This window comes from Mirounga angustirostris, unplaced genomic scaffold, assembly GCF_029215605.1.
Source record: "Mirounga angustirostris isolate CCGP_5_RB_7025 unplaced genomic scaffold, mMirAng1.0.hap1 SCAF_2, whole genome shotgun sequence".
Lineage (NCBI taxonomy): Eukaryota > Metazoa > Chordata > Mammalia > Carnivora > Phocidae > Mirounga > Mirounga angustirostris.
In genome coordinates, this window is record NW_026991710.1 from 56,199,025 (window position 1) to 56,210,601 (window position 11,577).

General features: G+C 40.7%; 1 protein-coding gene across 1 annotated transcript; it reads left to right on the forward strand.

The window, feature by feature from the left end:
- Nucleotides 1-1,268: 1,268 nt before the first annotated feature.
- On the forward strand, nt 1,269-5,959 carry ENAM (enamelin). The gene has a single exon (XM_045879439.2). The coding sequence runs from the start codon at nt 1,335-1,337 to the stop codon at nt 4,113-4,115; it is 2,781 nt and encodes a 926-aa protein (XP_045735395.1). The 5' UTR covers nt 1,269-1,334; the 3' UTR covers nt 4,116-5,959.
- Nucleotides 5,960-11,577: the final 5,618 nt, after the last annotated feature.

Sequence of the window (11,577 nt, forward strand, 5' to 3'; positions counted from 1 at the left end):
AAGTACCAGGCACTGAGCTTTATAGCTGTTATCGCTTTTGACCCTCATGACAACTTATGAGTTAGATATTATTTTATCATCTTGAGTTTACAAATAACTGATGTTATCATAAATTGAGGTTAGCCCAAAGCATACTATTAATACTGATGGAACAGGGATTTTTAACCTATATCTGTGTAGAGCTCCACTCTTTAGACCTGCTTTTTATGTTATGCTATGGGGTTTAGAGTTTATCCTGTAAGGTAGGGCAACTTTAAATAATATTTAAAGAGGAAAGTGACACAAGTTCTGCCAATCCCCACCCCCAAACTCTATTGTTCTGGTGGCAGTGGAGGGACAAGATTAGAGGAAAGTAAGATCACACCCAGAGTATCCAGCAAGAAAACTATTGCAATAGTTCAAGGGTACTACGGATAGAGGAGGAGGGACAGGATGGAAGTTTAGATTTTATAGGACTTGGTTACTAATTGTCTAGGGGAAATAGAGGAGAGTAGAAACCTGGAAAACTGGGTAGATAGTGGTGAATGTTGTTTAGATATAGAATATTGGAGAAGGAAGTTTGGGGGTGATAGGCCCAATTAACATTCAGTTGGAGGTACCTATGAGATCTTTAGTGATGAAGTCTTGCTGCCTCAGCCTCAGGAGAGAGTGTCATGGGCCAGATTTATGGCTTCAGGAGTCACTGGTTTATACCTACATTGAGAACATTGGCCTGCAATAGACTGCTCAAGGCAGGTGTGTAAAATGAGAACAGAAGAATGAGAAGGATAGAAAATGGAATCCTTAAAAAAATAAAAACAAACAAAAAACCCCCTCAGATTTAGGATCCAGGCCTAGGAAGAGAAAACTGAGTGGTAACGTCAGAAAGAGTACCCCAAGAGAGAACCAGAAGGGAGCAGGGTCAAGGAAACCAAGGCGGAATTAACTCTCAAGAAAGAAAGCATAGCTAAGGTTTTAAAAGAAGCATATGGCTAATATCCCTATTACACTAAAAAATTCTGAGCAACACAGATGGTTAAGCGTCTGCCTTCGGCTCAGGTCATGATCCCAGGGTCCTGGGATCAAGTCCCACATCGGGCTCCTGACTCAGCAGGGAGTCTCCTTCTCCCTCTCCCTCTGCCTCTCCCACTGCTCATGCTCGCTCGCTCTCTCTCTCTGTATCTCTGTGTCTCAAATGAATAAATAAAATCTTTAAAAAAAAAAAATTCTGAGCAACAGCACGGTGGGGAACAAAGAGTAATTACTGATTTCCATCTTCTTCCCTACAGAATCCTTACTTTGGATATTTTGGATATCAGGGATTTGGGGGTCATCCTCCTTATTATTCAGAAGAGATGTTTGAACAAGATTTTGAAAAACCCAAAGAAGAAGATCCTCCTAAAACAGAGAGTCCGGCCACTGAGCCCTCGGGTAATTCAACAGGTCCTGAGACTAATTCTACTCAACCAAACGCACCCAATCCTGCAGGGAGTCAGAGCAGAAATGACACCAGCCCAACAGGAAACAGTGGCCATGGCCCAAACACGGCTCAAAACGGGGTTATCTCACCCTCTACCGTTAATGTTTCAGGCCAGGGAGTACCAAGAACTCAAATCACATGGGGACCAAGTCAGCCAAATATTCATGAAAATTATCCAAATCCTAACATCCAAAATTTTCCTGCAGGGAGACAATGGCGTCCCACTGGTACTATCATGGGGCACAGACAGAATGGGCCTTTTTACCGAAATCAACAGGTTCAAAGGGGTCCTCGGTGGAACTCCTTTGCTTTGGAACGCAAACAAGCAGTTCGTCCAGGAAATCCAATTTATCGCAAGGCTTATGCTTCTACTGCAAGAGGGAATTCTCCCAATCATGCAGGAAATCTGGGAAATGTCAGAAGAAAGCCTCAGGGACCAAATAAATACCCTATGGGAACCAATGTTGCTCCTCTGGGTCCCAAACATGGTACTGTTGTCCACAGTGAAAAAATCCAAAATCCAGGAGAGAAACCAGTAGGTCCGAAAGAAAGAATAGTCATTCCTACAAGGGATCCATCTGGCCCCTGGAGAAACTCTCAAGATTATGTAGTTAATAAATCAAATTATAAACTGCCTCATCCTGAGAGTAACATGCTAGTCCCAAATTTTAATTCTATTGATCAACATGAAAACTCTTATTACCCAAGAGGAGATTCCAGAAGAGCCCCAAATTCTGATGGACAAACCCCAAACCAGAATTTGCCCAAAGGGATTATTTTGGAGCCAAGAAGAAACCCATATGAATCAGAAACTAATCAGCCAGAATTAAAGCACAGTGCGTATCAACCTGTATATCCTGAGGAAATTCCTTCCCCTGCAAGAGAACATTTTCCTGCTGGAAGAAATACTTGGAATCACCAAGAAATCTCCCCATCTTTTAAGAAAGATCCTGGGAGACAGGAGGAACACTTACCTCATCCTTCTCATGGCTCTAGGGGAGGTGTTTACTACCCTGACTATAACTCTTATGATCCCAGGGAAAACTCACCATATCTTAGAAGCAATATGTGGGATGAGAGAGACGATTCTCCCAATAATATAGGGCAACCCAAAAATTCGCTGTACCCTATAAATACTCCAGAGCTGAAAGAAACAGTCCCTTATAATGAAGAGGACCCAGTTGATCCAACTGGAGATGAAACTTTCCCAGGACAAAGTAGATGGGGTATGGAGGAGCCAAGCTTTAAAGAAGGTCCAACAGTTAGGCACTATGAAGGCGAGCAATACACCTCAAATCAACCAAAGGAATACCTTCCCTATTCCATAGATAATCCATCAAAACCCAGGGAGGATTTCCCTTATGGTGAATTTTACCCCTGGAACCCAGATGAAAATTTTCCCTCATATAATACAGCCCCTACTGTACCATCACTTGTGGAGAGGGGCTCTTATGCTAATAATGCTGTTGGACAAGAAGAAAGCACTCTGCTTCCTTCTTGGAACTCCTGGGACCACAGGATTCAACCCCAAGGGCAGAAAGAAAGAAGGCCATATTTTAACAGAAATTTCTGGAATCAGCCAACAGCTTTACACAAAGCACCTCCTAGTCCACCACACCAGAAAGAGAAACAGCACTATCCCAGTAATTCCCCAGCTTGGCTTCAGAAAAATCCAACATGGCATGAAGGCGAGAATTTGAATTATGGCATGCAAATTACCAGGTTAAATTCACCAGAGGGAGAACATTTGGCTTTCCCAGACTTAATTCCTCCAAGTTACCCAGCAGGTCGAAAGGAAGCACATGTATTTCACCTAAGCCAGAGAGGCCCTTGCTGTGCTGGTGGCTCCACAGGACACAAGGACAATCCACTTGCTCTCCAGGACTACACTCCATCCTTTGGTCTTGCACCAGGGGAGAATCAAGACACCAGCCCTCTGTACACGGAAGATAGCCACACTAAACATGTAAGACATACCATCTCCCCTACAAGCAACCTGCCTGACCAAAGAAACAGCTCAGAGAAAAGACTGCCTGGAGAAAGTCAAAACCCAAGTCCTTTCAGAGATGATGTGTCCACTCTGAGAAGGAACACACCATGTTCAATGAAGAATCAACTGAGCCAGAGGGGAATTATGCCCTTTCCTGAAGCCAGTTCCCTTCAATCAAAGAATATGCCTTGTCTCACAAGTGACCTTGGAGGAGATGGGAACAATGTTTTGGAACAAATATTTGAAGGCAACCAGTTCAATGAAAGAACTGTTGATCTTACTCCTGAACAGCTTGTTATCGGTACACCTGATGAAGGCCCTCAGCCAGAAGGAATCCAAAGTGAAGTGCAAGGAAATGAGGGTGAAAGGCAGCAACAAAGACCATCAAGCATCCTACAGTTACCATGCTTTGGCTCCAAAATAGCAAAGTATCACTCCTCCAGCACTGGAACTCCATCTAGCGTTGGAAGGCAAGGCCCATTTGATGAAGATCCAGTTATGCCTACTGAAAGTCCGAACTCATTGTCTAGGTTAGCTACTGGGGCACAGTTTCAGAGTATAAACGTAGACCCACTTAATGCAGATGAACACACTCCATTTGATTCTCTTCAATTAGAGACCAATCCACAGGACCATGTGCAAGACTGCTTACTACTTCAGGCCTAGGGATTATCGCAACCAAACATTCTTTGGGGGAAGGAAAATACCTGATATTCTACAGTGGTTCCCCAACATCCCCCCACCTCACCAGACTCAATTAAGTATCTGACCCTCTTAGTGATCCTTAAGTTTTTCCCCATTCCAGCAATAGGAGTAGTGGCCCAGGTGATGCTGATGAGGTTGAGCCTCTGGGGGTTGCTAGATTCAGTATTGTCACTAATTAACACAGACCTTAAAAAGAAGTAGAAAGGCTATGACCTCCATCACCTTGAAACTTGGAAGCCACTTGTCTGGGTTAGTTTCCCTTTGTTTGCTGATTCTTCCTTTTTCTTTCAAAGTTCCATACTTGCAAAATTCTCTGGTTTTGCAAGACAGAAAGGCAGATGAACTTTCCATTTTATGCATGGAGATCTATATATCAGTATAATCCCGATGATTGTACAGTTTTTTCTTGTGTTGGTCTTTGTCAGTTTTTTTTCCTAGCTAATATTCTTTTGACATCTTTTATCTCCCACTACTTCTCTCTTTGCTCTATCATTTCCCTTCTTCCTTCTGTGTTTTCTTTCTGTCCACTATTCTGTATTTAGCTTCCTATTTTTTCTTTCCCATCTTTCCCGCTTTCTGTCACTTTTTACATCCTAGGCTATTATCCATCACTTGTCTTTACCTCTGTCTTCTTCGTTATGTCTTCCCCTCTTCCCATTTTCTGTTCTCTCTCCTAATGGATCACTTGTCAATCAATCCTTTTCTTTTCTTCCCTTCAATTTATCTTTTTCCCTGTTACACCATTTTCATATCTTAAGACCACATATCTCTCTTCCTTTTTGTATCTACTCTCCAAATCCTATGCTAGTTTTTTTGACTCAGTCTAACCATCATTGTAGAATATATTTCAGAAATAGTAGACACTGGTACCTACTTTTGTTTTTAATTTTCTCATGGCCTTTACCAGGTAGATACAGCTTAGCCAGAGGAATACATTCAAGAAGTGTGGGGGAAGACAGGCTAGTTACCTAGAGCTAGCAGCCTGGAGACAAGGCTTAGGAATGTGGGGAGGGAAACACTGTCACACAGGGACTGAGCATCCAGAAAAAAAGTGGGACTTGTCACACCCTATCACCAATTCATACTCTGCAGGACCTAGAGAGTACATTTTAGGAAACACTATCCTAATCAAATAAGAGAAACACTCTATGGTCAGTTTTCCTTAACAGTATAATATAAGTGATTCTACCAGCATATGCTACTACCAACATAAAGTCTTATTTTTCATGTCCTGGTAGAATTACTTGCAGACATACTTTCTTTGTATCCTGATTAAATAGTGTAAATTATTTTGTAAAGTAAATGTTTCTGTATTGCCTTGCTAGAATACATCCAGGGGTTTTGTTTTGTTTTGTTTTTGTTTGTTTTTAATAATGGCGTGTTGGACTACTATCTGTATATTCCTTCCTAGAGGGGAAGAATTCTTGGAATTATCTAGAAAGTTACTTCTAACTCTAAAGAGTTTCTTAGGAGAAAATTTCCTGGGACAGATTTTATAAGAAGATCTCAGAAATTTGAGAATATCTGTGTTGAAAACTTCAAGAGGAAAGGAATCTTGTCCTTTGAGTCTTCTGAATTTCTTGGCAGAGTGTCTTGCACATAGTAGATACCCAATAAATATTTATTGATTGACCAATTTTAAAACGGCTTTCAAAGCTCCCATGAAAATCCTGTGGTGTGCTTTTCCTGTGGGTATACTATACAGGATACTGAATTAGCCATGTCATACTCTGTAGCTTTAGATACTCAGCCACATTTGCAGAACATAGAATCTCAGGGTAGGAAGGGATCTCAGAGGGAGATGATTTAGGCCATCCACTAGTTGCCAAAATCCCCCCACCCGCACTTTTATATTTTAATCACACACTAAAAAGTCATTAACTTTTTCTATACAAAACTGTCTCTTAAGAATTATCCTCATCAAAATAAAACTACATTTTTTTGTTTTGCTTTCTTTCCAGTTGATTTTTAATCTAGATATGAATACTTTCTTTGTAAAATCCGCATTTGCTTCAGTATTTCATAAAACATATGAATCTTATAGTTGTTTTGGCAGATGTATTGACAAATCTTTGTCTATGAGGCACCGTAGTGTAAATCATCATCTAAGACATCCATAATGTAAAATGTAAAAGCACATAGGACAAAAATATCTATTGAATTTGAGATAGAGAGTGAAAAACCAAGGGGGTGGGGCATGTTCATGTAGAAAATCCCTTTATCTCATCAGCTCGGGTATCCTTGTACAAACCTGGACACCAGGCCTGAGTTCCCTACAGTAAAGTGATTATTCTGTGTGCCATTGGTAATTTATTAATAAGCTCTAAGGTCAAGGTGCACACGTGAAGATGGAAGACTCTGCGCATGATCCCCTTCTTCTCTAGCACCCACACCCCACCACCATAGCCCCACCTCTACAGCGAGTTCCTATGTCTAGAGGCTGTCACCTGTTGGTTCTAAAATGACTGGATATAGCCTGGTGGTGTCTTTTGTCAACAAGTAAATAGAGAATGAGAAAATAATACCTCAGGATAACAAACAGGGAAGATAATCCAGCAAAACAAACACACACCTGCTTTATAAGCTTTTCTGTCTTGCATCTTGCAATAGATTTCTCCAGAGGGTATTGGCCATAGATCCAGCTGGCTGGGGGAGATCTTACACTTTTTCACGTTAAGTAGGAAGAAAACTAAAATGACGAAATGTGGGGACAGCTACGTCTGAAAACTTGGCCTAGTAGCCATGGTCATGGAGGTTCTTCCTCTGGTTTTCAGATCCCCTGAACATGTTTTACTTTTTACTCCTATCAGAGTCCCAACTTTATACATTTTAAAGAAAATTCATGAGACATGACCTTTGAGTTACTTCTATTGCTTGCATTGGCACATCTCTGCCTTTCCTTAGCCCCCTCTCCTTCAATCAGGACCCTAAAGACCCTAAAGAAGATCTATCTTGCCCTCCGGAAACCAAACTTCATTTCTAAAAACCAAAAGGGGAACTGGAAATGTTGGACTTAAAATCAACAGTTCTGTCCCTCCTTCACAAAACCTCAAGGATTTCACTGTGACTCAGGCCAACTTCCCAATGAAAACTCAGAAGAACACTACACTTGATGGGAAGTAGGTCCTCACCTCTTCACAACGGAACATAGCTTTTGGTTTTGGCCACCTGTTCTTCCTTGCCTCTGCACCTCACCCCTAACCCAATAATATCAGCCACTGGACCTATTGTCTCACTTTAAATTCATGGCCAATGACACTTAGAAACAAATGTCAGCTGGTAACAAACAAAATTCCATGTTGGCAGAGGAAAATGCTTAAAATAGAGAAGGATGCAGCCGAGCTACAATTTGACGTGGACAAAATTGTGAAATTGATGAAGCTGTCCTCGATGCCCCGTCACCTGCTGGGGCAAGGTCCTCTGCACTCAGAGTGCTCCATTCCACCTGCCTGAGGACCCAGCACTCTCCCTTTCTGTGCTTCATCAGAACTTGGACAGCAATTTCCTCTGAGCTTATCCAAAAAACCGTGCCTCATTGTTTTCTGCACTGCACAAAGCAGGTATTGACTGTGCCTAACTTGGCAAAAAGATTCCTTCCCAAATATTGGCTAAAATGCAGGCCTCCCAGATCAATCAGCACACCCTTAAAGAGTGAATCCAATCATGGCATACTTCCAGAAGGATAACAGGGTAATGGTAGGAAATTTTATTTGGGTAGGCCCTTGTCAGTCCCTTAGCTATAAAACCACGCAGGCAGCTGTCTCTCCAACAGAGGACTCAGGCTCTTTCTGACAGTGTCGCATGCTATACCAGCATTTTGCAAGCTTTAATGTGCACCTGAATCTTGTTACAATGCAGATTTTGATTTCGGCGTCTGGAGTGGGACCTTTGGTTTTGTATTATAAACATGCCCCCAGGTGATGATGAATTAGCCAGTTGGCAGACCAAAGTTGGAGTGGCAAAGTGCTAGGCTATTTCCTATAAATAAGGGACAACTGCACACTCACCAGGGTGGGAACAGAAAGTTTTTTTGACCACTGAAAAAACTGAATATTACCAACCTGAAAGGATACGCATAAATAAAGCATGTAATTGGAATAGAGAACACAAAGAGAAAGAGGAGCAGGCCAAACCTACATTTATGTTATACTTCTTCCTGTCTCTGCATGACTCCTGTATTTCTAGAAAGTTCTACTTCCATTCTATTTCATTAATATCTCCTCCAAGACTACCCCAGCCCCAACATCCCCAGCTTCCCTGAGGGCTCACAGCACATCATCTTTTATATTTAATATTGCTTTTTTCCTGTGTTAGTTCTGCCTACGGAAGGAGAAAGAAAACTCCTAAAAAGTGAGGCCCAGTTTTCATCTTCCTTGCGTATGCCTCATAACACCTGGCACTGTGCTGAGCACAGAATGGATGCTAAATAAACATCGCTTTTTCTTTAAATACATTTTATAAATGAATAGAAATTCAGAATTTCCCAAATTTTAATATAATTGATATAAAATAAAAATTAATAATGATTAATATTTTTCTATTTACAAAATACACACTCACTGTTGAATATTTGGCAACTAATGAAAAGTAAAAGGAAACACATAATCCTACCTTCTAATGTTAATATTTTGTCCTACTTTCTTTCATATGTGTGTATGAGGGACGGGGATCTTAAAGTAATTCTTTTACTAAATATCCTACATTTCCCTCTTCACATTAAATAAGAAATTTCTATACAATTAAAAATACTTAATGCTTCATTTTCATTGTCTGAAATATTCAGAAATATACCTATACTATCATTCCCTTTGATGCTAGATGTAAAGTTTCTTATAAATTTTCATTATCATAAATAATGTTGTGATAAATATCTTTATGCCTCTTTGTCCATATTTTTTATTATTTCCTCAGAAGTGGAATTATTGAGGGAAATGATCTAAAAATGTATTTTATTTTCGGGATAACCTCCAAAGCACTGGCTTTGGAGTCTGAGAGTCTTGGATCCAGTTATAGGTTCTCCATATACTATATGAAAATCTTGAGAAGATTATTTCATCTCTTAGTATCTCAGTTTTGTGATTCGTAAAATGAAGACAGTCCTTATTTCATAGGGCAGTTTCGAGCATTAAATGAAAGGTGTACTAAAATGCATATGCGTTGTAGGTCATAAATCAACCACCAGGGGGCAACGGAGGTTTCGAATGTTAACGCTGTGGTTCCTAAGCAATCCCCAAACAGCCGCACCTGGGAATTTTTGAGACCTGGTATTTCTCCTGATGCATCCCAAAACTACTTAATCAGAATTTCTTGGGGTGGGGTCCAGCAATCTGTTACAATGAGTCCTCCAGGTGAGTCTCATGCAATCACTGATCTAATACATATTTACATTTTTCCTTGATTTGTTGCCTGGGCAAAAAGAAGAGCCAAAAAACAATTAACAAACAAAAACCACAGCAGTTTACAGAAGGTTAGTGAATGCTACAACAGCTGACCTAAGTGATTTACATACATTATGTATATTGGGGTTTTGCATTAAAAAAACTGTAAGATAGTAATTTTTACTCGCATTTTTCAATCTTAGATTCAATGAACTTACCGTTATTGACCTGTCATGCAGTCACTTAGTCTGTATTTCAACCTGGGCCAGGGATTTACCCACTATCCTACACTGCCACCCCAAAGCCAAGACCTGGGAAATATATCAAAGGTTAATTTTCCTATCCCACTGCTTCTAGGTTAGGGAGTCCATGCATGTCTGATTATGAATGTGTATACATTGGTGTATTTATGATGCAGTACTGTAATTATGATTCATTTTGAATATCAAGTTATATAAAACAATTAGAAATGACAATAGTCTTTTTTTTTATTCTTATGTTAATCCCCATACATTACATCATTAGTTTTAGATGTAGTGTTCCATGATTCATTGTTTGTTCATAGCACCCAGTGCTCCATGCAGAATGTGCCCTCCTCAATACCCATCACCAGGCTAACCCATCCTCCCGCCCCCCTCCCCTCTAGAACCCTCAGTTTGTTTTTCAGAGTCCATCGTCTCTCATGGTTCGTCTACCCCTCCGATTTCCCCCCCTTCATTCTTCCCCTCCTGCTACCTTCTTCTTTTTTTTCTTAACATATATTGCATTATTTGTTTCAGAGGTACAGATCTGAGATTCAACAGTCCTGCACAATTCATAGCGCTTACCAGAGCACATACCCTCCCCAGTGTCTATCACCCAGTCACCCCATCCCTCCCACCCCCCCCACTCCAGCAACCCTCAGTTTGTTTCCTGCGATTAAGAATTCCTCATATCAGTGAGATCATATGATACTTGTCTTTCTCTGTTTGACTTATTTCGCTCAGCATAATACCTTCCAGTTCCATCCACGTCGTTGCAAATGGCAAGATCTTATTCCTTTTGATGGCTGCATAATATTCCATTGTATATATATACACCACATCTTCTTTATCCATTCATCTGTCGATGGACATCTTGGCTCTTTCCACAGTTTGTCTATTGTGGACATTGCTGCTATAAACATCAGGGTGCACGTACCCTTTCGGATCCCTACTTTTGTATCTTTGGGGTAAATACCCAGTAGTGCAATTGCTAGATCATATGGTAGCTCTATTTTCAACTTTTTTTTTTTTTATTCATGAGAGAGAGAGAGAGAGAGAGGCAGAGGCAGAGAGAGAAGCAGGCTCCCCGCCCAGCAGGGAGCCCAATGCGGGACTCGATCCCAGGACCCCGGGATCATGACCTGAGCTGAAGGCAGATGCTCAACCATCTGAGCCACCCAGGCGCCCCTATTTTCAACTTTTTGAGGAACCTCCATACTGTTTTCCGGAGTGGCTGCACCAGCTTGCATTCCCACCAACAGTGTAGGAGGGTTCCCCTTTCTCCACATCCCCGCCAACATCTGTCGTTTCCTGACTTGTTAATTTTAGCCATTCTGACTGGTGTGAGGTGGTATCTCATTGAGGTTTTGATTTGGATTTCCCTGATGCCGAGCGATATTGAGCACTTTTTCATGTGTCTGTTGGCCAAGAAATGACAATAGTCTTAAAGTGAAAACTAAACACTTGGCTTGGGTCTACCGGCTTCTAAGGGCTTAGTACAAAAAAGCATTACTCCTACTGTTAATTAACATAATTTTTCTCTATTGGTGCTGAATGTGCTCAATTAGGTAAATGGCTAACTTGTCAAGAACTATACAGAAGGAAAAACAGTCTCACCAATAATACCCACTTATGCCTATCTTTTAAAAATATCCATTTAATTCAAACTAAAAAGAAAGGACAAAAAGTACGAAAATAATTGACTTTTTGACAGGTCAATGAATTGGTTGTAAGAAAATGTTATAGAGGGAATAAATGATTGCCAAAGAGCTTCTATTAATATTTGTTAAGACTATAGCAGTG